Genomic DNA, 26,735 nt, shown 5'->3' with positions numbered 1-26,735 from the left:
TGGCTGGGCTCCGGCACTCACACAGCACCAGGCCCCACATAGAAGACAGACACAACCAGGGCCCCACACTCCAAGAGCTTGTCATCTTTTAGGGAGGGACACGTAAAACACTCACATAAAACAGCGGGCAAAATAACACAGTTGACATTATAACCCACAACCAGGTGTGTGATCACGTGTAATGACACATGGTACAGGTAGTAAGTGGATTTAAGAGAGGTGTAGAGAACCACTTACTTTATATCATGCCAGTGTGTATGATATTCCAAAAATACTACTCTTACAACAATGACCATGGCTAAATTATGTTATATCTACCAGACCAAATATTATAAGGTCATCAAAGTACTAATGAAAGAAAATATGCCTATGTGTTGAGTGAAAAACAGCATCCATTTCTGTGTACCCTACAATTGCAATTATGCAAAAATACACATCTATAAGGACAAAGACAAAAATAGCAAAAATGAGAATTATTATATGAAATACTGGGACTATGTGTTCTTTTTTTAGGTTCCAAAATTTCTATATCATTGTTATATAGTCTTTATAAACAAAAAACTTAAAACACCTTTTGATTATGATTCACTACTATATTCACTGAGTGCCTAATGCATAGTAGGCTCTTGAAAATCTTTCCATAAATGCATGAGTGAATATCTTTTTGTCATATAACTGTGCTTCAGGGTTAAAAATGCTGTAAACATGCCACTGAATCCTTCTAACTCCCTGTGAAACAGGTAAGGCAAGGCATTATTTTATCTGAGATGGAGAGAATGAGGCATACAGAAGTTGTGACTTGCCCCAAGCCACACACGGTTAGTGACCAGTCAGAACTAGAGCCTAGGTGTGTACTCCGCGTGTTGTCAGCTCAGCTGTTCTCACACTAATGACAACACATGACTAGAAAAGCTTCCAGTAACCCGCGGCCTCACTGGCATTGCCAAGGGAAGAAGGGCATTCATTGTTAAAAGAGTGGAAACTAAGGTCCCCAGCCCTTCTTGTGTCTGCCTTTCCAGGAATGTTTCGCTGGCATAATCAGAATGGCCTGGGATAGAGACCAGTCATGGTGCAGCCTGGTGGAAAGAGTCAAAAACCCAAATGCTTTCTTGCATGATAATCCCAAGGAAGGTGAACATTTCCATTGGGTATGTTCGTCTACAACGTTTCTGTGCATGAAGTGGTCAACAGAAATGTACTCTTACCCCAATCAAATGTATCCTTGAAGGGAATTCCCCTTCCGTCACCCGTACGGCCTCATCAAACACGTTGGCGTTGGTCCGGGACAACAAGGCCACTTGCCCCTTTGCGTCACCTCTAATGCCACCTTTAGGGAGAGAGCACAAACTCTATGGCAAATTGAAATAAAGAGGAAAACTTTTGTAACACAAAAGAGAAGAGTAACTAAAAGCCTTACTCTGATGGTTTCCTCCAACCAAAGTCTTTTTCCTGACTCTCTTGCAAACATCCAAGATAGTAGCTCCCACATAAGCTATTTCCACACCAAACCGAAAACTCTGAAAACAACAAGACAGAGGGAGTCAGCAGCCCGCCCTGTGGTGTGTCCGTGCATTTCCATCACTGCCGCCACAGCCTGGCCGGGCCAGACCCTACAAGTTGTTCCTGACCCCCCGCATGGAAAGCGAACTTCACAGGCTCACTTTCAAGGTCCTTCACAACTCGGCAGTCTTTATTTTCCATTATTCTCAACACCAATAGTAAATTTTTCTTTTAAGCAAATGTACCCTTTTCTCCAAATCAAATCTAGTGAAGTCTAAATCATACAAAAGATGAAGATCGGGTAAGGAGGGCTTCTCCCCTTGCCTTTGAGATCCCTCTCCACACTACCTTTAAAACTACTGCCCCGCACCAACCAGCCATGGCAGAAGCACTAGCACCTGCACATTGTCCATGCTGCCCTGCCTCAGCCCACACGGTTTTCTGTCTGACTTTCATCCACCAAAGTCACTTCCTAACCTTCAAAACTCAGCCCAAGACCCTGCTTCCTTCGCCCCTCCAGCTGGCAAGATATCATTCTTCCCTACACTCGGGGTGTGTACAGCCTTTTTCCATGCACACACAACTTCATGTGCTTTGGCGAATAGCAGTAACAGTCAAACGAAAACTAGACTTTAAACAAACACTACTTTGTTGCTATAAAACTACTCTGAGTGAACCATAACTGAAATTATAACATAAATATCCATGAGTTCATATTAAGATAGATAAATGATTGAATATTTAAATAGATGGGAGAGAAAAAACAAATCTCCTTTGCAGAAGAATTCCAAATAATTTGGGAAGATTCTCCAACACTTACTCCTTGAGTGTGGACTGCATATAGGGACTTCCTTCCAAAGCATCCAGTAAGGGAAGGATGAAAAAAAGTGGAACTCTACAGTGAAGAAACCTGACAAACACTACATCAGCCAGGTGGTCAAGGTCAACATCAAGTCATGAGCCATGGTGACAGCATGCACCTCAACAGCATGTGATGAAAATGGCGCTTCACCTCTGTGGTCTTCCTCCCAGAACCCAGGACTCTAGCCTAACCATGAGAAAAGACATTAGACAAATCCCAGCACAGGGGCAGCCTATAAATGCCTGACTGGAACTTCTGGAAAATGTGAAGGTCACATCAGAAATAGGGAAAGTCTGAGCAACTGTCACAGCCAAGAAGAGCCTCATGACACATGGCTACATGTAATGTGGGATCCTGGATGGGATCCTGAAGTCACAAAAGACATTATTTCAAAACTAAGGAAATGCAAATGAACCATGGACTTCAGTCTATAATAATGTATCAATGTTGGTTCATTATCGTGACAAGTGTTCCACATTAATATAAGACGATAAGATGTTAGTAATGGGAAACTGAGTACAGGATATATGGGAACTCTCCTCTCGATTTTTCTGTAAATCTGAAACTGTTCTAAAAAAATACCGTCTATTAAAAGAACAAAACACCTCTGCAGTGACACTACCCTAAATCACCACAGTGGTAGAAGCTCAAGGGAAGAGTCACAGAGGCGTCTACGGAACTTTCAATAACATCACAAAACACAGCACAGTTGATACTTTCATCCAAGTGAGACATCTCTTCTAATCAGAAATAAGTTTCTTAAAAGCAGTGGTTCTCGAACTTCTGGTCTCAGGATGCTTCACACTTAAAAATCACACTTAAAAAGCCTCCAAAGAGCTTTTATTTACATGAGCTCTATCTATCTATATTTACCATATTATAAATTTTAATTCATTTAAAAATAACTATTAAAAACTATTTTTTTTTAAGACAGAGTCTCATTCTGTCACCCAGGCTGGAGTACAATGGTGCGATCTCGGCTCACTGCAACCTCTGCCTCCTGGGTTCAAGTGATTCTCCTGCCTCAGCCTCCTGAGTAGCTGACACTACAGGCGGGAGCCACCACACCTGGCTAATTTTTGTATTTTTAATAGAGACAGGGTTTTACCATGTTGGCCAGGCTGGTCTTGAACTCCTGACCTCAAGTGATCTGTCCTTCTTGGCCTCCCAAAATGCTGGGATTACAGGCATGAGCCACCATGCCCAGCCAAAAGCCTCTTATATGATGACATAAAGAACATATTTTTTGAAACATATTTCCCAGAACAAAAAAAAATTCAGCAAGAAGAGTGGCACCATGTTCCATTTTTGCAAATCTCTTCAATGCCTGGCATTAACAGAAGACTGCTGGCTTCCTGTGTTCACATCTGCATTGCCTGCTGAGATATACTGTCTTGGCTGACACACATGAAGAAAATTCAGCCTCGCACAGACATGTGATTGGAAAGGAAGGAGCGCATAATAAACTTTTCGCATAATCAAGGACACTGTGAGTTGTCACGTTCATTATGGGAGAGTTTGCCAAAATTTTAATTTCACTTGAAACCAAAGATGTTATTTTTGACAACAAACACTGTCAGTTATTTTCCCTGAAGTCGCAGCTTGTTTCACTTGTCTTTGAAAAAGTGCCAAATACACAAGTCTGAACAACCAGCGCTGGTCTAACAACTGTTCTAAGCACAAATGTCCAAGGCGGCAGCAGCCATTGGTTCACAGTTCAGCCGCAGCAGCTCTTCCTCAGACGACCGCTGTGCACACACCTCTTATGAAAACAGTGTGACTTGGCAGACCCCTGAGAACCACACTTTGAGAACCACTGCTTAGAAGCAAGGATTTGCTAGATCTGGTGAGCCTGGCATACCACCTTTCACAGGGCCTGGCATGTAAGACACTGGGAGAGAGATGCAATGCCTCCCATGCAGAGTGCGCACTTACCTGCGTGAGATAGAAGACGTGGGTGTGGGGCACTGTGAACAGGGCGTTGACCGCACCCCGGAAGGTATAGATCTGCTGGTGCGGGTCCCCTACAAAGATTTTCCCACATGGCTGAGACAGAACTATGTTCATGATAGCTGTAACCAACGAGAGGAAAAGTGAGAAACCTTGAGGCCTCCACCCCAGGCAGCAAAAAGAAAAGGACAAAAACACTTCCACGAAGCTAAGCCAGGGCACACTGGACCTCACCGTCGCCTTTTCCTGTAGGACAGGCACACTCCATCAAAAGCAGCCATTTTATAATGGACAAAAGAAACAGTTTCTGGTGCTAGGAATGCAGATTATGTTTCGCCTTGGATGAATTGTTGGAATATAAGAAAACAACACAGGCAAATCTAAAATGAGGCAAAGTGTCTTCTCTAATATTATAGCACTCAAAATTGACCTACAAAGTCAGACGGATAACACTGTCTGTTCTCTCCTAGCCACTTGAGAAGTAGACAACACAAGCTTTTCCCTGTCAATGGACGATCTCTTCCCACAGAGCATGAGTCTAGGTCCCTATCGTCTGCTGGTCTACAACTTGGTCAACATGTTAAGAACAACCTAAGCAAAACCTATGGTGACAGAGAAATCTGCTTGGGTGAGGGGAAGGGGCAGCTTGAAATCCTAAGGTAAGTATGAAGATCCTCTTCTTTATCACAAATAATAATAATCAACTTAGTTCACACAGGTGTCCTCTTACATAATCATGGCGCTGTTTCTACATATTTGACACTACTGATGTCCTGAACAGTGTATCACCTGGGGTGCAGTCCTGGGCCTCATCCACAAAGATGGCGTCAAAAGAGGCCAGCAAAGGCTTGCTCAGCTGCCAGAGTTTCAAGTAGCCTAAAATAAGGAGAGACGCAGGAGTTGTAATGCCAGGAAGGCAGTCCCATTTGCCAGTCCCCGCCATCCGGCAGCCGCCTACCGTCATGAGTCATCTGGTACGCCTCTTCTGTGCACTCCCCCAGCTTCCGCATGTTATCCCAGAGGCGGCTCGCTTCAAGGACACCATTCTAGGAAGTAAAGCATATGGTAACCCAGAGTTTGAGACCCTGGCAAAGGCAGCACCCTGCGGTCACACTGTCAACTCCCATACAGCAGTGGAGCCAGGGCATCCTCACAGAAGGGGGACCGCAGACACCACCCTAACCTCCTGGGTCTCCTCAACAGCCTCTCCACGCCAGAGGGTCTCCAGTGCTGAGACAGGAAGCAGATGGGCCGTGCCATGCCCGTGACAGGACAGAGATCATAACAGTTAGGTGAACCAGAAAAGGCCAAATTGTTCTTCTAGATTTATGACTGATTCTTAATTCACAAAACAATGGCACGATTGAAAAGACTTGATGAAAAAAAGAAACAGACTTTCCCACTAGCAAAATCTATTCCATAGAACCAATAACCCAAGAAAATCAGGAGAGATTCCAGCCTTCAGTTAATATCAGTTTTGAGGTCCAGGAGCCCCAGTGACAAGCTCTTATAAACTGAGGTGGGTCGTTCCATGTCTGCCTTCTCTGTTAAATGGGAGGACTATTCCGAGGCTTAAGTGAGATGGTCACCAGTGTCCTTCACAGGAGAAAATACCCAACAATTCACAGCCATCACCATGGGCCTACAGCCTCACCCTCCCACCTTCAACCTCCTATGACCAGGTCTGAAGAAATGAAAGAAGAAATAATGCTGTCCCACACTCCCTGTTTGCCCATCCTCAGATCCCTAACACTTCCCCTGTTCCCCCATCCTCAAATCCCTGACACTTCCCCTGATCCCCCATCCTCAGATCCCTAACACTTCCTGTTTCCCCCATCCTCAGATCCCTAACACTTCCCATTTCCCCATCCTCAGATCCCTAACATTTCCCGTTTCCCCATCCTCAGATCCCTAACACGTCCTGTTTCCCCATCCTCAGACCCCTAACACTTCCCCTGTTTCCCCATCCTCAGACCCCTAACACTTCCCCTGTTTCCCCATCCTCAGATCCCTAACACTTCCCCTGTTTCCCCATCCTCAGACCCCTAACACTTCCCCTGTTTCCCCATCCTCAGATCCCTAACACTTCCCCTGTTTCCCCATCCTCAGATCCCTAACACTTCCCCTGTTTCCCCATCCTCAGATCCCTAACACTTCAGACACTTAGACACTCACCAGTTTTTCACTCTGCTCAACCATGACTCTCTGTCCTTGGCTGTTCTTACACCAAATAGGCACGTGATCAATGGTCAGCTCTTCGTCAGCCGAGGCAAAGAAGTTTTCTAGAGTCTTACACACAAGCTTGGCTCTTATGAATCCACCCTTCCCTTCAGCAAGGACGGAGTTGACCATGAAGGGTGTTAACTTGAAGAGATTCAACTTCTTCTTTGACTGGTACCTGCAATACCCATCCCAAATGAACAGCACGTGGCTCTCCTGGCTTGGTGCTATTGAACGTCCCCTCCATTCTCTCTAATGTCACCAGGAGGTAGCTTCAAGTGCCACACACAGGCGAGTGTTAATGTTTTAAAGCGAAAAAGTTCTGCATGGTCCATGTCTGACTGGAAATGGCTTTCAGGACTCACATGTACCAACCCAGAATAGGAACCAGCTTTCGGCAGACACTGCTATTCCACCATGAAGCTGGGCTCCAGAAGGTCCCCGGAGGGACACTTGGAGTTCCCTGATGCCTCTACATCCAGGAGACCTGGGTCAAGTGTGCCTCGGCTGAGTCTTCCTCACTCCCTTCCAAGAAAAGCCTACAACTGATCAGGATTTGTGAGACTCTGAACTTTAAGCAAGTCATTTTGACTTTCTGTGCCTCACTTCCATGAGAACACCCCTCTTGGCAAGACGGCATTATATGTAAACAATATGTTGCTATAGGATAAAAGTACAAATGGCTAAACCTATGTATTTGTTTCCTGCCTGTAAGTGGAGATAACAGCACTACACTCCTCGGGGTCACTGTGGTGTAAGCTCACATGTGATCGTCACGGGAAAACAGTAAGACGCGACCGTGCCAGCAGCAACAGTGCCACTAGTGACAGCAGTACTCACTTCCGCCCTATGTGCCCGTAGGCCATGGAATGGAAGGTTTTGCAGATGACGTTGCTGGGGAAGACGCGTTCGGCCTGCTTTGCGATGCTCTTGTTGAATGTCACATACAGAAACCTGCTCTGAGACCACTTCTCTGCGTACTTGACCAGCGTTGAGGTCTTCCCAGTGCCTGGGGAAGCCAGGAGGAAAGGAGGTGACCCTCTGACCAGACAAGACATGCCCAGGGATCCCCAATCAGGCCTTGTCCAGGCTTATCACACCTCTGTCTTGAGAGCAGGACAGTAACAAGTTTTTCAGTGCTGGTAAAAGTAGTGCCACAAAAAGAGCAGCAGATTCAAAGCCGGGTGAAGGTGGGCTGGGATCTCAGCTGGGGCAGGCTCCAGCCGAGGGGCAAAGGACAGGCGGACCCCTTGACCTCATGAGCTTCAGTTTGCTTCTCAGAAATAAGTGGGTATCCATTAGAGGTAGGGTTCCCGAGGGCAAAAAGGACCCCTCAGGACAGGAGGGGAGGGTTAGGGAGGGGGAAGGCATGTCTCTGGAGAGAGACAGGTCCAGCTTTGAATTCCACCTCCACCACCTATCCACTTATTCAACCCCGGGCAAGGCTCTCTGTGCTTCAGTTTCTTCCTCTATAAAACAAGAATAACTAAGCAACCTTATGGAATGCTATCAGGATCAGCACCATGCCAGGCACACTGCAGGCATTCAAAACGTTATTGTTGTTGTTAGCAGGGTATTTAGCCACAAAAGGAGCAGGAAGGGATGAAAGGCAGAAAAAAAATAGCAAATAGCACGAGCAAAGGCCGTGATGAAAGAGTAACCAAGTACTTCAGGAGGCTGTGAGCGGATCGGCGTGGCTGACTGAGGCAGGACACTTGTAGATAATATATTTATGAATGTAAGTTAAAAGCCAATCTAAGGCAGGCCCTCTAGACATCACCCTATAAAACTGGGGAGCTCCTGAAACCCTGGGCTGGGGATTAACATGCCCTCCCTCTCCAGAAGCAATCAGTGCCTGAGCAAACATCACAATGCTGGGCTCAATCCCGGGGGCATCTGCACCACCAACTAACTGCTGTGAACTACCCATCTCAACAGGAATTCTATGGATGTTCATGGAGTGGTCCGGGGAAGTAAGTATTCCTTGGCCAATTGCTTTTGAGATTGATTATTTGATCTGTTATTGAATTATTAGTTGGATGACAGATCAGAGCAAAGATGCCCTGGCAGGTAGCGGGAAGGGGATGTAGGGAGAAAAGGCAGAAAACCACCACCTCGTGAACCTGATGTGGGCTCCCTTACCGGCAAAGGCCATAATTTTCACCACCTGGAGAGGTTCCATCTTGTGATTCAGAATCAGCTGTTGTTCATGTGTAAGTTGGATGGTTTTCTTGCTATAATCATTACAAAAGAGAAATAAGAAAAACAGAAAGACGTGAAAAGTCCAGGGGATAGACAGTCCAAAAACCAAACATACAAACTGGATAAACAAAAGCTGACCAAAAAAAAAGGCCTCCCCTTATGAGAATAAACATGTTCTAAAGCTAGATTATGATGCTGATGCACAGCTCAGGCAATGTCACTGAATTACACTCTTAGGATGGGTGAGTTTTACACAATTTACATTATTAACCTCAATGATGTTGCTAAAGTGAAGCAAAACATCTCCCTCCTTAAGTATGAGGAAGAGTCGACAGAAGACAAAACACATGCTGACGCACATATACACATACCCTGGCCAGACAGATGGCTCCTCTTTAACTTTTGTGGCCTGAGTGCAGGAATTCTCCTGAAGATATAGGCAATAGAAAATGTTGTAGTGAATCCTACCAGAAAAAAAAGTAGATTTAGAAAGTCTCAAATTCAAGTCACAATCTGCATCTTATTTTTCCTCAGATGGATTTAAACTCCTTCCCATTTCTAAAAAGAAAATACCTACCACCATTTAATGGAAAAAAGAAAGAAAAGGATTTAAATATATCTATGGCTGGCAAAGCATTCTCAGATAACACAGTCCTGGGAAAGGTATAGTTTCTATGTATATCTCCAAGAGGAGGAAGAGACCAGGACGGGCTCTTCAGGGAATGAGGGGCGCCAGCTGTGACTTGAAGAGACAACCTGAAAAACTGTAAGGACCAGTGGAAGGCAAAGGGAAACACTGCTCCTAGCACTGAGACTCTTGTTTGAATGATACTTACTACACCTGCGGATAAAACACCAGCCTCTTTCTGAGCCTCGGTGGCTCCACTGTCTACCTCTTATGACATGACATTGCTTTAGACGCATGAACACATTCTATGTTTTAAGGTCCCAGGAAAAGGGACTACACTATGGATAACAAGATCTGACTACTAAGGACCTGAAAACAGTAGGCTCCAAGTCACCAAGAGGGACCAAAGATGACAGAGTTCAATCAGCAGAGGCACAGGACATCGTCAGACTCATCAGACTCAGCTGGCACACGCCGTTCCAAAGTCTCTCCAAGTCTCCCCTCGACTGTGGGGGAGACCAGGGGGTGAGCTTGGACTCGCTCCCCCAACAATCGAGTGCACTGCTCCCCATCCCCAGAGCGAGAAGAGCCCATCTGCAAGCCTCGACCTCTCCAATGCAACAAATACCTTTAATAATCCAACATTTCAGATGTGATTATATTATCTCCCAGAAAAAACAGGAAGAAACAAAGAAATGCAACAAAAATCAACATACATACTGCCATGGACTGAAGTGTGTCCCTTGAAATTCCTGTGTTGAAGCGCTACCCCAATGTGGTGTGTGGAATAAGGAAGTAGTTAATGTTAGGTGAGAGTACAAGGGCAGGGCCCTGATACAGAAGGATTGGGGTCCTCCTAAGAGGAGACGCCAGTGTTCTCTCCACCCTGTGGGGATGACGGCAAGAAGGCAGCCATCAGCAAACTCTTGGACATTTCTGGGGAATCCTGTCCCCTCCTGGTACCTTGCCACTGATGCCTGGCCACCACTCACTCCCCTGGTGCCACCAGCCACCTTCCTCTAGGGGCTTGCAACTTCCAGGGGCCAGTCTCCCTGGGGAAGGGACCCCCCTCCCCCGGCCCCCAGCCCCCACGGTTTCTGCTTCTCCAGGATGGCTGCACAGTTGATCTACCTGTCCCCATCACTCCAGCTCAGGGACAAGGCCCTTCCCAGCTGCCCAGCAAACCCTGAGTTTTATTCTACATTTTTTTTTTTCTTAGAGCCTCACTCTGTCGCCCAGGCTGGAGTACAGTGGCATATCTCGGCTCACTGCAGCCTCTGCCTCATGGGTTCAAGTAATTTTCATGCCTCAGCTTCCCAAGTAGCTGGGATTAGAGACATGCACCACCAGAAATTTCTGGCTAATTTTTGTATTTTTAATAGAGATGGGGTTTCCCCTTGTTGGCCAGGCTGGTCTCCAGCTCCTGGCCTCAAGTGAACTGCCCGCCTCACCTCCCAAAGTGCTGGATTACAGGTGTGAGCCACCAAGCCTGGCCTTATTCTACCTTCTAATCGGGGCCTGTAAGATCCCTCAACTGCCCCTGTCCATCCTTCACAATCTTGTGTTCCCTCCCACCCTTGCCACACTGCACTTTTTCTCTTCCTCACATGTCCCAAATTCATTCCCATCTTCAGGCCCTTAAGGCATCTATACCTTCTCTGAACTGCTCTCCCCACAGTTGTGAAACGGCAGCTCCTCCTCCACACTCAGGTTTCACTCAGACACTACCTGCTCAGAGAAGCTTTTTCCACCCCTCTAAAGCAGCATTCGCCCCACAGCTCTCTGTTCTATTTTCTCTGCAATGCTCATTACTCACTAAAATGCCATTTCACACATTTACTTACATAGGACCTGTCTTCCCTCACTAGATCAGGAATCTCCTCTAACTCCTCTAAGCCGGTCACAGTGGACCGGCTCGTGGACAACTGTCGGACACACACAGGTGTTCAGTGTTTGTCAAATGCACAACCCCCCAGGCACTCCCCACCCTGCTGAGGAAACCATCGGGGCCCCTGTGAATCAGCAGCCGACACGCGATAGCCTCTCCCGCATGGAGGATAAGGCGGATGAGTCTTTTCCATCCCACAAGTGGGATATGGAGGAAGTAGAGCCTAACATTTTCCTAGGGAAGCGAGGCCACGGGTGAATAAGAAAGGCTTCTCTTGGCGAGGGGCTTCCCCTAAGGCTGCAGGACCCATGATGGTAAAATCAGCCTTAGTGGTATCTCGCAGCCGCTCAGAACTGCACGTTCATAAGGCGCTCTTACCAGCCTTTCCACATCAAACTCTCAGCCCCTGGCTCCTGCAGAAGACGACACTGAGGTGGAGCAGGTGGGTCCCACAGCCTGCCAGGTGCTAACACTGCTAAGTGGCAGGGCTGGACCTGCTGCCGTGTCTGGGACTCTCCCATTATCACAGCATCCCCTCCCCTCCTCCCGGGGCATTACCTATTGCTGATGTTAATCCCCTTCTCCCTCATGGCGTAGAGAAGCACGGCTATGCAGTACAGGGTCTCGGTGACATCTGGCATGGTCACTGTGGAGCTGGGTCTCCGGAGGCAGAAGAGCAGTCGCTGGATGTCGTTCACACTGCTGGAGAGGAGCACCACAGCCGCCACCAGGGCCCAGATATTGACACCCTGCAAGCCAGGTGCACAGGGAGGGAGGGACAGCCCACAGGCCATGGTTAATACGAATCACAGCAGGAAGGAGTCAGGAAAGCCGAGCCAGGGGTCCAGCTGCTGGCTACAGACTGTCTGGACTGAATCCAAACTCTCCAAGTTGTATTTGGGAAACAGGGGAGCCCTTCTGTTCGCCCTGGACTCCTTCTCATCGCTTTTGGATTTGAGATCTTAGTTTTCTTTAATTAAATAACACGGATGAAGTATCTAACATAGAACCTTGGATAGAGAGACAGTCTAAAAATATGAGCTCCCTGTCATCTCCCCACCCTACTCTCCAGGCCATGGGGGCTCTCAGGTCCATATGTGCTTGGCAGGGCCAGAGCAAAACAGCCAGCAGGGGGCGCCCACCCAAGAGGCATGAGAGACGCCGACACAGGAGAGGGCCGCACGCAGGCTGTGGGGAAAATAAAATCTGGCAGTTCTCCAGCATGATGGTGTTAACTTGCTATTTATTATTAGTAATAACTGTTCATTGTAAGTTAAATAAATATGAAATTATGGAAAGTTTATTTTGTGAAGACAGCATGCTCCTCTTAGCAATGTCTCTGTAAATGTTCGCTTACACAGAAACAGTCAATAGTGGACACAGATCTTCATCTTTTTTTTTTTTTTTTGAGACATAGTCTGACTCTGTCACACAGGCTGGAGTGCAGTGGCGCGATCTCAGCTCACCGCAACCTCTGCTTGCCAGGTTCAAGCAATTTGCTTGTTTCAGCCTCCAGAGTAGCCAGTACTACAGGCACATGCCACCATGCTCGGCTAATTTTTGTATTTTTGGTAGAGACAGGGTTTCACCATGTTGGCCAGGCTGGTCTCGAACTCCTGACCTCAGGTGATCCACCCGCCTTGGCCTCACAAAGTGCTGGGATAACAGGCATGAGCCACCACGCCCAGCCTTTACCATTCTTAAGTTACTACACGTCTCTGTGTTAAAGAATGCATTCCAAGAAAGGAACATCCCATCCCCTCTCACTTCAACCATCCTGTGAAAGAAGACCCACTCCACCACCATCAGCAATCATCTTCTTCAAGAGAAAGAGAAATGCAGTTGCCTGGGTTCACAGCCCTCTGTGGCCAGTAAAACACACGCAGAGGTTGCACGTAGCTTCGAAGATAAAATCTGGGAATCCCTGAACTGGAAAAGGAGCAACAGGGCTGAGATTCAAGGAGACTGAGGGTTATTTCCAGCTTCTCATTACCTCATTGTGTGACTATAGCAAGACCCCTAATTTTTCTGTCCCTTTCAAATAAGCCAACTTGTTGATAATGGGGTGGGCTGTCTTGTAAAGAAATCCTATTATTAAAAGTGTTCAGAGGCTAGATGACCACTTTTCAGAAATATTTCAGAGAGGATTCCTCAACCAAATGGGAAATCAGACTAAATGATTTGTTAAAATTTCCTCTACATCTAAGACTCTACAATTATAGGGCCTTTTATTTCTCCACTGGGGACAATGACAACATGAATGCTTCAAAGCATTCAGAGATTAAATACAGACATTAAAAATAAATATAAAGTCATCCTCAATTGAACTGAATCACCAGTACACTTTCCTCCAGTGAAATAACATGCCGCCTTCTCCCGCAGCCTCCAGACCTACCCCGGCAGCAGCGTAGAGGTCGGGGAGGTGTTGCCGCACACACGCCTCAGCCTCGGGGAGGAGGGGGTGGTCCCTCAGACTCCACAGCACCCTCTCGGGATCCACACTCGGGGAGCACTTAGTGGTGGCTGTGTATCTGTAAGACATTCACGGGAGAGGCCATGAGTAGGGTGACCATAAGCACTGATGTACAAGGAAGACTTCAAAGACGCCTTCTTTACAGCACAGGCAAAGCTCACCGTATGAGGTTCAGCACACACAGGTCTGACTCCTTTTCTATGCCACAGTTAGAAAGGATGCCGTCCACTTTGCTGACAGCTTGCTCTTCATTCATCAGGTATCGATGGTACAGCTTCTTCCAAGGAATGAACTATGCAGTTAAAAAACAAACAAAATAACATGAGGCAAAGGGCCATTAGAAAGCAGATTAATGAGGCGGGCAGATCACCTGAGGTCAGGAGTTTGAGACTAGCATGGCCAACACGGCGAAGCCCCGTCTCTACTGAAAAAAGATACAAAAATTAGCCAGGCATGATGGCACACGCCTGTAGTCCCAGCTACTCAGGAAGCTGAGGCAGGAGAATCACCTGAACCTGGGAGGCGGAGGTTGCAGTGAGCCGAGATCAAGCCACTGCAGTGCACGCTAGCCTGGGTGACGGAGTGAGACTCCATCTCAAAAAAAAAAAAAGAAAGAAAAAAAGCAGATTAAGCCACAAACACATAGATAACCTTTTACCAGTGAAAAGCAATCACAGCTCACAATTCAAAAGCCAGGAAAATCAGGCAGAAATGTTACACAAATTTTTGTTGGAAACTAGGAGAACTGGGTCTTGGTCTTGGTTCTAACACTAACTTGTTATAGTTAAAGAATCTGGGGAAAACTATAGCTTCAGTTTCCCTGTCTGAAACATTAGTACACATAACTCAGGGTTTCAATGGGAACAAAATAATATGAGAGCTGTGGCTATACTAATATCAGACAAAACAGACTTTAAGTCAATTTTGTCTGTTAAATACTGTTATAAGAGACGAAGGACATAATGATAAAAAGGTCAATTCACCAAGAAGATATAATAACTATAAATATATATGCACCAAACATTAGAGCTCCTAAATACAGGAAACAACCCGACAGAACTGAAGGTAGAAACCAACAGCAACACAATAATAGAAGGAGATTTCAACACCGCTATTTCAATGATGGATGGAACAACCAGACAGAAGATAAATAAGGAAAACAGAGGATCTGAACAACACTATGGACTAAGTGGGCTGAACGAACATATACAGAATACTCCACCCAACAACAGCAAAATATACATTCCTCTCAAGGGCACATGAAACATTCTCCAGGATAGATCACCTGTTAGGCCACAAAACAAGTTTCAACGAACTTAAAAACCACTTAAGTTATTATATGAAGTATCTTTTTAAATCACAATGGAATGTAACCAGAAATCAATAGCAGAAGGAAAACTGAAAAATCCACAAATATATGGATATTAAACAACATACCCTTGCCGAGGCACAGTGGTTTATGCCTGTAATCCCTGCACTTTGGGCAGCTGAGACAGGCAGATCACTTGAGGCCAGGACTTTGAGACCATCTGGATTACATGGTGAAACCCTATCTCTCCTAAAAATACAAAAATTAGCCAGGCATGGTGGCACATGTCTGTAATCCCAGCTACTTGGGAGGCTAAGGCACAAGAATCACTTGAATTTGGGAGGTGGAGGTTGCAGTGAGCCAAAGTCGAGCCACTGCACTCCAGCCTGGGTGACAGAGCGAGACTCTGTCTCAAAAAAAAAAAAAAAAAAAAAAAAAAAAACCAACAACAACAAAAAACACATTCTTAAAACAACCAATGGGTCAAAGAAGAAATCACAAAGAAAATTAGAAAATATCTTGAGACAAATGAAAATGAAAACATAACATACCAAAACTTATGAAATGCAATGAATGCTGTTGGGCTATTTTAAGAGAGGGGTTTATTGCTATAAATGCTTACACTCAAACAAACAAACAAACAAAAAATGGGTCAGACATGGTGGCTCACGCCTGTAACCCCAGCACTTGGGAGGCTGATGGCAGGCAGATCACTTGAAGTTAGGAGTTTCAGAGACCATCCTGGCCAACATGGTAAAACCCCATGTCTACTGAAAATACAAAAATTAGCCAGGTGTGGTGGCGCACGCCTGTAATCCCAGCTACTGGGGAGGCTGAGGCAGGAGAATCACTTGAACCTGGGAGGCAGAGGTTGCAGTGAGTCAGGATCGTGCCACTGCACTCCAGCCTGGGCAACAGTGGGAAACTCTGTCTCAAAAAAAAAAAAGTCAAGGGAGATATGAGGAACTCTCCAGATGGGGAAGGTGGGAGGATGAGAGCAACCCAGGGAGGGGAAGGAATGTGCAGTCTGTGGTCAGGGCACAGCAGATGAGCTGTAGACAGAACTCAGGGAAGCTGTGTTGAGTGGAAGTGAACAAAGAGGCTAGAGTCATAGGGTGGGGCAGACACGGAAGGCCTTAAATGCCTCTAAGGAGTTTGAATGTCTTCTGAAGGCAAATGGAAACCATTTCTGAAAAGATCCTCTGATTAGAAGCGTGCATTAAGCAAAGTTACATGATTTTAGAGGAAACATCTCCCGACTCCAGCACTCACTCACCAGCGGGTCACTGATGATCTCCCTCCACAAGTGGCACACCAAACTCAGGTTCCAATAGAGGTCTTCCACCGGGAGGAAGGCAAACACGTGCCTCAGGACCTCACTAGGCAGGCTGCAAATGTGGCTCAGTGCTTCCTGGCAGGGCAAGGTCCCAAGAAGCCCATAGTATGAGTCAGGAATGGGATCAGGACCCATGTCCCCAGCATCTTGGTCGGTTTCACCAGACTCCGCAGAGAGCCGAGACGTACTGTCCTCTGCTTCTTGCCTGGCCTCCCTAGGCCTTGTGCATGGCACAGACAAATGGTGCCGCGGAGCTTTCTTAGAAACTCCATCCCACCAGCTGGTCCCGGTAGCCTGGTTACTCTCTTCCTCAGAGGACCAAGACCGCTTCCTGGAGGGCGGGGCAGACCCTGATGAGCCCAGCCCTGCTTCTCCACTGCCTTCCTGAGGCAGTGCACAGCTGCTCTCTGCAGGAAAGATCATGTCACCCTCAGAGTCCTGACAGCTGTCCTGGCCAACAGAATTGCTTTTGGCCATGTCATTGGTGCACGGCCGCTTGCCTGCTAGGAAGAACTCAGGGATGCATCTTTGACTTCCCTGACCTGTAGAGAGAACCCAAAGAGGATGGACAAGAAATGAACGATGACTGTTGACCTGCTGTTAATCCATATAAGACACTAATTTTCAATTATCTATGTTAATAGAGGAAAGAGATAAAAACACATTTATGGGCCAACTGATTATATAAATAACTAATCCAAACAATATTTATATTTGGCTCTATCATATTACCAGACACACATTTGCAAAGAGACAGAGACCAGTTTTCACATGGTGTGATGGCCAACAATACTCCCTGCAGTAAATACAAGTACAGAGAAACACGCTGCACAGGGAACATCTGAATGGACAGACAAAAAGGAGGTGACTGCTCACAACCACACCGCCACTCACAAAGTGCCCCGCTCCCACTCACTCTACAACAGCAAGTCTACATGTGCTTAAGCAGAAATTCACATGCTTGGGGTCATCAGGATTCTGAAAATCTCACTCTTCTCATTTGACAGTGCTAAAACTTTTATTTTTATTTCTTTTTTATTTATGTATTTATTTATTTATTTTTGAGATGGAATCCCGCTCTGTCGCCCAGGCTGGAGTGCAGTGGCATGATCTTGGCTCACTGAAACCACCACCTCCCAGGTTCAAGTGATTCTCCTGCCTCAGCCTCCCAAGTAGCTGGGACTACAGGCGTATGCCACCATGCCTAGCTAATTTTTGTATTTTAGTAGAGATGGGGTTTCGCCGTGTTGGCCAGGCTGGCCTAGAACTCCTGACCTCAAGTAATCCACTCACCTCGGGCTCCCCCAAAGTGCTGGCATTACAGGCGTGAGCCCCTGCGCCCAGCTTTTATTTGTATTTCTTCCTGTGAAGGTGACACATTAATTTATTTTTAAAATAAAAAGTCGAGACTCAGAATTCTCTTTATAGTGTTAGAGTGGTACCTAATCTCTTCTACATGTTTGTTCAGTGAACATTTACTAAGCACCAATGATTCTGAGACAAATGTAAAGTGAAAAACCTCACAGACTTTTCAGGAACATAGGGAACATTTTCAAACTCCTAAAAATTATTTTTAAATGCCAAAGAAGTAAACATTTATCAATAATACATAGTTCCTTTCTAAATGGCTGTATCCAAAATATTCACTTTGGAAGAGAATGGACTGAAACTCGGTTTAGCCTTTAACAAAATTTATGAAACTGAAACAGATATTTTTCTATATTAGTAAAATTTTTTAAAAAAATTATAACAGTTAACTGTTTCTTGGGCAATCTGATAGAAACCCAGAGTTTTGACTTCACTATTACTACAGGTTAAATCCATATGATCAGGGTTAAATCCTAGCATTTTCTTTTTTAAAAAATATTATTATTATTTTAAATAGAGACGGGGTCTCATTATGTTGCCCAGGCTGGGCTGGCACTTCTGGGCTCAAGCAATTCTCCCACTTCAACCTCCCAAACTGCTGGGATTACAAATAAGGCGTGAGCTACTGCTCCCAGCCAAATCCTGGTATCTTCCAACTGTTGAATCCAGTCACATCCACAGTCACTGAGACGTCACCACCTGGTCAGGGCCACCTCACAAGTCCTTGTCAGTGAAGAACTCAAAATAGAGAAGAAACAGACTTCTATATATGGAAGAAACTCAGTATCAGATAGGATATAAGTAAGTTTCAAACTGCCTCATACAGTTGGTTATAGTAGTTCCCACAGCAGGAAACATACAATAGTTAAAGACAACCAGGCTGGGAGAGGTGGCTCGCACCTGTAATCCTTGCAGTTTGAGAGGCGGAAGCAGGTGGGTCTCTTGAGCCCAGGAGTTTGAGACCAGCCTGGGCAACATAGCAAAACCCTGTCTCTACAAAAAAATACAAAAATTAGCTGGGCATGGTGGCGCGTGCCTGTTAAGTCCCAGCTACTTGGGAGGCTGAGCTGGGAGGCAGAGCTGCAGTGAGCTGAAATGGTGCCACTGCACTCCTGGATGACAGAGCAAGACCCTGCCTCAAAAAAAAAAAAAGACAACCAGATAATATTTGAGTTGAATTCTGAAATTAGTTGTATCAAAGGGAAATAAGGCAATCTAGATTTATTAACTAAAGTGGGAATTCATTTGGTACATAGTGGGGACATTCCAGTTGATTTAGCAGAGATAAAATCTGAAGTCAAGGAGCAGGGTTACTGTAGTAGTCCAGGTCCTAGGTGACAAAGAGCTCAGGATGAAGGAATATTTTGGAGGAAAAATTATGACACATGGACCTAGTGACAGATTGGACAGAGAAGACGAATTAAGAGTCAACTAATCTCAGTGTTTCTGGATTGGAATAAGAGTGACACTGGCCCATGTCTTCTATCACTTTGTAATTACACAAGCTAATAGGATTCATTCCATCACACTTGTCCGCGGCTTTTACGAACTATGATAATAGGATAGAATTTTCATGGAAAACTCGGCGGGGCGCGGTGGCTCACACCTGTAATCCCAGCAGTTTGGGAGGCCGAGGCGGGTGGATCACCTGACGTCAGGAGTTCGAGACCAGCCTGACCAACATGGAGAAACCCCGTCTCTACTAAAAAAACAAAATTAGCTGGGGGTGGTGGCACGCACCTGCAATCCCAGCTACTCAGGAGGCGGAGGCAGGAGAATCACTTGAACCCAAAAGGCAGAGGTTGCAGTGAGCCGAGATTGCGCCATTGCACTCCAGCCAGGGCAACAAGATTGAAACTCCATCTCAAAAAAAAAAAAAAACTTCATGGAAAACTCACAATAAAAAAAGTGTCAAGCTATTGCATGAAGACTACAAAGTCACAGCAGCAACATTTACAAATACTTTTAAACTAGGAGATAGTCAAAGGACCCACACACTACAGGTTTTGAAATGCAAGAGTTTTAGAGGAGACATACCCCTACTCCCTCTTTTTGTTCTCGGTTTAGGATAGAGACCATGGTTCGCATCTCTGTTTGTCCATCTTTGACCGAAGGGCTGGGTCACAGCCAAGTGACTCCGAGCCAAATGCTGGCAGTCAATGGCAGTAAGATGCTTCCGCTTAAACCGTCTCACTGTTTCATACCAGCAGGTAGAAGAAAGGGGATATTCATTAGTTATCACCGATTCTACAAGCTAGCCAGCACATTATACTCAAGTTTCTGCATAGTGACACGATTTTGTCAACACCCCAGCCAACCGTTCCCCCCTCCCCTTGCCCCCCAACTTTGTCCTTTCAATTTCTTCGCATTTTTCTTCCTTAGAATTGAAGAATCCTAAGTGACATTTTAAGATCTTAGGTTTTTTTTTCTGCTTATACTTTCTAGAAGCCTTGGTCATGAAATGCTCATTTAAGAAAAAGTTGTGGCTGGGCGCGCTGGCTCACGTCTCTAATCCCAGAACTTTGGGAGGTGGAGGAGGGGGCAAGACATTTTTAGTAAGTCTACTAAAAATACAAAAATTAGCTGGGCGTGGTGGTGCAGGCCTGCAATCCCAGCTACTTAGGAGACCGAGGCAAGACAATCGCTTGAACCCAAGAGGTGGAGGTTGCAGTGAGCCGAGATCGCACCACTGCACTCCAATCTGGGCGACACAGCAAAAAAAGAAGTTGTCATTAGTGGATATACTGAGGTTTGGCATCTTTTCCTTAACTTTCTCCAGGCCATTTATATTTCTATTATAATCAAAAGTATTTAAGAATCGGCTATATATTTTTTTAAATAACAAAAAACTTTTATAACTTTCTTTTTTGTTAAATGGTTAAATTTTTTTTAATTGTAGTAAAAAGCACATAACATGAAAAGCACATAACTAGAAGCAAAACATCATGATAATAAAACAGGCTGCAGTTTCCTTGAAAGAAGGACCAAAGGGCACACATCTCTCAGCCCCCCGAGCCCCTTGGTATTGAGAACTGACTTGAAAGGACAGAAGCGACTCCCCCAGCCCCCAAATGGAAGAGAAGCCAATTCCTTTTCAGGACCTTTAGAGGAGAAAACTTCATATCTTCCCTTAGCAAAACACTACAGCAACAATGGCGCCTAGAATTTTGTTTCAACGGTACTGAAATACTTGGTTTTGTATTACTCATCTTCTTTCAGGTAATTCTTGTCCATGTGTAACCAAGACTCTCCATGCTTCTGCATCTGTTACTGCATGTAAGATCTAGCTACCTCCTTATGGCATTAAACACTAAAATGTAAAGATACACTTCTTAAAAAATAAGAATTAGGTCAGGCGCAGTGGCTCATGCCTGTAATCCCAGCACTTTGAGAGGCCAAGATGGGTGGATCACTTGAGGTCTAGAGTTCAAAACCAGCCTGGCAACACGGTGAAATCCCATCTCTACTAAAAATATAAAAATCAGCCAGGTGTGGTGGTGGGCACCTGTAACCCCAGCTACTCAGGAGGCTGAGGCCCAAGAATCACTTGAACCCGGGAGGCGGAGGTTGTAGTGACCCAAGATTGTGCCATTGCACTCCAGCCTGGACGAGAGTACAACTCCATCTCAAAAAAAAAGAAAAAGAAAAAAAAGAATTAAAGTTAGCCTTTATAGGAGACGGTCAAAAGAGAATAAAATCAGGTTCTACCAGTATCATATTTTCACAGATCCTAAAAAACACTCCAGTAGGTCGGGCGCCGTGTCTCACACCTGTAATCCCAGCACTTTGGGAGGCTGAGGCGGGTGGATCACCTGAGGTCAGGAGTTCAAGACCAGCCTGGCCAACATAGTGAAACCCCGTCTCTATTAAAAATAGAAAAAATTAGCTGGGCATGGTGGCATATGCCCCGGAGGCTGAGGCAGGAGTATCGCTTGAACATGGGAGGCAGAGGTTGCAGTGAGCCGAGGTCGCACCATTGCACTCCAGCCTGGGCAACAAGAGTGAAACTCCATCTCAAAAAGAAAATAAAGAATACTCCACCACTAAACTATGGTATCAAATGCCAGAATCTCACTCAAGATTTCTTTTTTTTTTTTTTCTTTTTTTGAGACAGAGTCTCCCTCTGTTGCTTAGGCTGGAGCGCAGTGACACAATCTTGGCTCACTGCAACATTCACCTCTTGGGTTCAAGCGATTTTCTTGCCTCGGCCTCCCAAGTAGCTGGGACTACAGGCCCCCTCCACCACACCCAGCTAACTTTTGTATCTTTAGTAGAGAAGGGGTTTTACTATGTTGGCCAGGCTGGTCTCGAACTCCTGGCCTCAAGTGATCCGCCCACCTCGGCCGCCCAAAGTGCTGGGATTACAGATGTGAGCCACTGTGCCCAGCTCGACATTTCCTTTAAGCTTGAAAATACATAAAGCCAAGACCCTAGTGATTTAGTTGAAATAGTTTACAATATTTTTTCATTATTCCTCCCTAGCTAATTCAGAAGTCACCCTTCCAAATTTCAGTTAACTTTTTCAAGGTTTAATACCAGCTTTTAAAAAAAAAAAAAATTCATGAATATTTTAAGACTTTTCCAAAATCAATTCTACAAACAAAAGCAGTTCTGAGAGCCCCTCTGAAAGGACGCTGGAGATCGTCTAACTACCTGAACTTAGAAGCTGGGTGCAACCCCATAAGCGCCAGGCCCCAGCACTCACAGATGCGCTCACTCTCACGAAGCAGCACAGCACAGCGTGGTGAGCCGGCGAGGGCCTGGCGGGAGGGCTGGGCTGGCACCCTCAGCTGGCCACTTGGTTGCTCTATGGCTTCAGGGCACCTCAGGTCTCTAAGTCTGATAGGTCTACGGCCATACCACCCTGAACGCGCCCAATCTCATCTAAGTCTGATAAGTGTCATCAGGAACAGATGAGAAAATATGCTCAAAACTGTCTGTCAAATTATCCAACTGCATGCATACAAACTTACCTGTTTCCTCTATTTAACAAGGCTTATGTGAGTCGCCTGCCTAAGACATTGAAATATCCTTCAAATTATAAAGATGCCAACTAATGGCAAAGCAGGAAGTGTATTAGCAGCTCAAATACAGCCAATTCTGTATTACTGGAAATACCTTCTAAACTAACCAGTAACATGTCTCGCTTATTATTAACAGAAAACCAAACACCCCCTCCACTTTGATGGTTTTGTGCTGGTTTGTGCTGGTTCTGTAATGTTGCTGACCAGTTTATTTAGAGGAAAACAACAGCAAATCATCTTATTCACACAGAAACAAAGTATGGATGTGAAGTTTCTCTACATTAAAAACTAAATTTGAAGTTTTCTACATTGGAAAGAAAACAAAGTCTTGTTGTTCTCTTTTTAAAAAGTAAGACATGAAATTTTATTTCCTGTGTTCAAAACCCTTCATATTACAAATATAACCCAAGGACTATTTTGCCTGAATGGGGACCTCTGGGCATATCTGCAAAAGAGACAGGTAGAGCGGCAACATGGCTTCCAGAACACCCAAAAATCCTGGGTGAGGTGCCCTACACAATGCTCAACAGCAGGAGCAGCTGCAGGACTCCAGGCAGCAAATCCACAGGCCCTATAGATCCAACAGAGTGGACTCATGCCTGCTTTTCTCTCTCCTCAAACAGTCCCAATTGCTTCAGAGCTGGTCAGTACAGTATCTACAATTAGAACTGGAGATACTATGCGTCCTGATGAAGGGTAAGGAAAAAGGAAAAAAATAAAATAAATAACTGGAGACACTCACTAAAGAAAGTTACCAAGAGTGAATATCTCACTTAAATAGGAGGTGAACATCTACTGCCACAATGGCCTGGAGAAGAAAAGCTTTCATGGATAAAATCATGAAGGAAAAAAACAAAACAAAACAAAACAAACAAAACAAAAAATCACAAAGGAGCAAGATCAACATCAAACCACTCATATCTGAGACCCAGGACCTCAGGCCAGCTGCAGGCCTGCTTAGCTGAATGGTGTGTCAGGTACCGAAGGCTTCTGAAAGTCAACGAAAAGGCACATAACCAGTGAGAAAATCAGGCTCAGTTGAAGGGTCTGATGCCCACCCAAATCTATGATGGCCTTCTACATTTGGCTTTTGGAAACAGCTACAAACAGAGGCTGGCAGATTTGTATAGAAGAGGTACCTGCACATGCAGGGTGAACCCTGGAACGTTTTTTGTGAAGTATGTAAGAATGGCTTTATCGAAGCCTTCTGCAGCCACCTCACTGTAACAACGGTGCATTGATAATGACCATCAATGAGATGGAGAGGTCTCAATCACATGCCTGAGAGTCGAAAAGACAGTAAGCATGCCCCAAGGTAAGCAGCTAGCCCACCTCGTTCACTGCTGTAACTCTGTACGTAGATAGCGTGGGGCCAGACATATAGTCTGTGCCATGTACTCAACGTTCATGTCCCTGAAATTCACACACTGAAATCCTCACCTGCAAGGTGATGGTATGAAGTGGTGGGGCTCTGGGCCAGGCACAGTGGCTCATGCCTGTAATCCCAGCACTTTGAGAGGCCAAGGTGGGTGGATCACTTGAAGTCTAGAGTTCAAGACCAGCCTGGCAACATAGTGAAACCCCATCTCTACTAAAAATATAAAAATTAGCCAGGTGTGGTGGTGGGCACCTGTAACCCCAGCTACTCAGGAGGCTGAGGCCCAAGAATCACTTAAACCCGGGAGGTGGAGGTTGCTGTGAGCCAAGATTGTGCCACTGCACTCCAGCCTGGACAATGGAGAGAGATTGTGTCTCAAAAGAAAAAAAAAAAAAAATGCAGTTCTAGGAAGTGATAAGGTCACGAGGGTGGAGTCCCCACAAATGGGATTAGTGCCCTTATAAGAGAGGTCTCAGAGAGCTCCCTTACTCCTGCCACCATGTGAGGACACAAAGAGAAGGTGCCGTCTATGAACCAGGAAGCGGCCCTCACCAGACATCAAATCTGCTGGCACCTCGATCTTAGACTTCCAGCCTCCAGATCTGTGAGTGAGAGAGACTTCTGCTTATAAGCAGCCCAGTTATGGTATTTTGTTATACCAGCCCGAATGGACTGAGGCAGCACACGTTCTGTGAATACTGAGTGGGTCAAGAAGGATGAGGAGCAGGGAGAAGAAGTCAGCTGGGAGGTCCAGGAGCCTACACTCTAATCCCTAGGAATATACTACAGAACTGCTCCCACAGGGAGACCTCCCTGGTAGCTCACAACAGACTGATGACAGAACATCAAAAATGTTCAGTCCCAAAGGGAACTGCTTTGGAAAAGGTAATATGAACAGGATAGATTTTTATTTATGTATTTATCTCAGAAAATACGTCTGAATCCAAAATGCTTGTTGCGAAGATTAAGTGTTTGCAGAAATCTAACAAAGACACAGGAGTAACAGAAAGTGCTAATGGGAGTGTTGGAACACTGTGTTCTGCTTCAAGGGAGTCCCGGTATATTCCAGTATGTTCTGGCATGAAGCCACCCTGGGAGGAACTGAGGTTCGGTACCGGGGGAGGGGCGCTTAGACTGGTGATCTGGCCTCTGTGCACTAAGATAAGTAACCTATATAACTGGAATGGCGTTACCAGCCATAGTTTGGCTGGCGGGAGAGCTGGTACTTTTATTGGATTTTTATTAACACTTTTATTGGATTTCCCCACCCCTTGGACTTATTGGATATATGTATCAAAAATAACTTTTCTAACATCAGCTGGAGGTCAGGAAAACTAAACTGTATCTCTGGTCTCAGGGAGAGGTGCTGTGATGCTCTGAACTGGGAGCCAGGAGCCCTGTGTCTACCTCCTCTGGAGGAGCCCTGTGTCCACCTCCTCCGCAGGAGCCCTGTGTCCACCTCCTCTGCAATTACACGCTTTACACTTAATGTTCCCTTAAAGTCCCTCCGAGGCTGTGGGGTGCAGGAGAAGACCCACACTTGGCAGGTATATTCATCGCCAAAGCCTTGCTTATGAAAACGAGGATTATAATAACCTGCCATGCTGAATTCAGAGAATGAGACAATATATATGTAAGTACTCAAGCCACCCACATTGAGGGTGACAACACCTATCTCTAAATCTATGTCAACACCTAGCAACAGAAACGTCAGAAGAAATATGTGACTACCACACCAATCTGAGGGTCTCCTAAGGCACATCAGTTTTAATAGCATTAATGTTCTTGCTAAATGGTTAAAAATAAAACCAAAACACTACACTAGAATTCTAATCACCCTTCTATTCTTATTAATATACCTTTTTAAAAAGCAGTTCAAAAATAACTTTATCAAAATAAGAATGCTCAAATGCTACTTCTTCCATAAAAATCCTCCTTCCCTGAGTCACGCAAAGCTCATGGTATGCCTCCCTCTCTACACAGCAAGTGCACTTTACACCTCCTGTAAAGGGCATTTACTGTTAGAAGCTGCTTGTGATTCTTTAGGGAATGAAATTATCTGTGGTGAATGACCACAGATAAAGGGAAGCTGTGTCTAAACTAGGGGTTCTTGTGGGTGCAGAGAGATTAGAATCACTTACGGGGCTTTGCAAACTCTACAAGGCCCCCAGAGTTGTTGAAATTGGTCTCCTACACACCAAATTCGGCATCTGTGCTCCCACCCTTGGACACTCTCTTCCACAATGACCAACAGAAATGTGTTAAGAGCCCTCAGGTGTCAGGGTAGAAAAACCAGAATGTACACAAACCATTTTGTCAAACGAATATTCCCTAGGCTTAAGTAAGCTCATTCCCACACTGCCTTTTCTGTGATGGCTTTCTAACAGTGTGACTTCTCTGTCCTCCACCCCAGGGGTCCCTATTCCAGGACCCACCTCTCTTTGCTAACCCTCAGCTTTTAGCCCTACCCCAGCAATCCCTGGCCTTTGCTGACTTTGAAGTGGTCAGATCTGGAGTTTAGCCCTCCACCACCCCTCAAATCTCTTCACCTTGATGACAGTCTATCCCCTCCCAGCCCACTCTGACCCACTCCACGC

General features: G+C 45.5%; 1 protein-coding gene across 4 annotated transcripts in view; it reads right to left on the bottom strand.

Moving 5' to 3' along the window:
* Nucleotides 1-26,735, bottom strand: part of FBH1 (F-box DNA helicase 1) — a 47,588-nt gene that overhangs the window by 14,834 nt on the left and 6,019 nt on the right. For 2 of the 4 annotated variants that reach the window (XM_016962596.4, XM_009457893.5), the window contains 14 exons: nucleotides 19,774-19,929; nucleotides 16,309-16,910; nucleotides 13,885-14,015; nucleotides 13,646-13,781; nucleotides 11,809-11,999; nucleotides 9,106-9,198; nucleotides 8,675-8,766; nucleotides 7,373-7,541; nucleotides 6,488-6,710; nucleotides 5,271-5,358; nucleotides 5,102-5,188; nucleotides 4,298-4,434; nucleotides 1,418-1,517; nucleotides 1,206-1,327 (listed from right to left, as the gene is read on the bottom strand). In XM_016962596.4, coding sequence (XP_016818085.3) covers nucleotides 1,206-1,327; nucleotides 1,418-1,517; nucleotides 4,298-4,434; nucleotides 5,102-5,188; nucleotides 5,271-5,358; nucleotides 6,488-6,710; nucleotides 7,373-7,541; nucleotides 8,675-8,766; nucleotides 9,106-9,198; nucleotides 11,809-11,999; nucleotides 13,646-13,781; nucleotides 13,885-14,015; nucleotides 16,309-16,910; nucleotides 19,774-19,929 — 2,327 coding nt within the window. Of the gene's footprint in view, nucleotides 1-1,205; nucleotides 1,328-1,417; nucleotides 1,518-4,297; nucleotides 4,435-5,101; nucleotides 5,189-5,270; nucleotides 5,359-6,487; nucleotides 6,711-7,372; nucleotides 7,542-8,674; nucleotides 8,767-9,105; nucleotides 9,199-11,808; nucleotides 12,000-13,645; nucleotides 13,782-13,884; nucleotides 14,016-16,308; nucleotides 16,911-17,661; nucleotides 17,733-19,773; nucleotides 19,930-26,735 lie in introns of those variants that run through there. The other 2 variants (XM_063781330.1, XM_016962598.4) reach the window with 2 other exon arrangements.

Source organism: Pan troglodytes, chromosome 8 (genome assembly GCF_028858775.2).
Source record: "Pan troglodytes isolate AG18354 chromosome 8, NHGRI_mPanTro3-v2.0_pri, whole genome shotgun sequence".
Taxonomy (NCBI): Eukaryota; Metazoa; Chordata; class Mammalia; order Primates; family Hominidae; genus Pan; species Pan troglodytes.
Note: the sequence above shows the minus strand (reverse complement) of the source record. Positions and strands in the feature narration are given on the sequence as shown.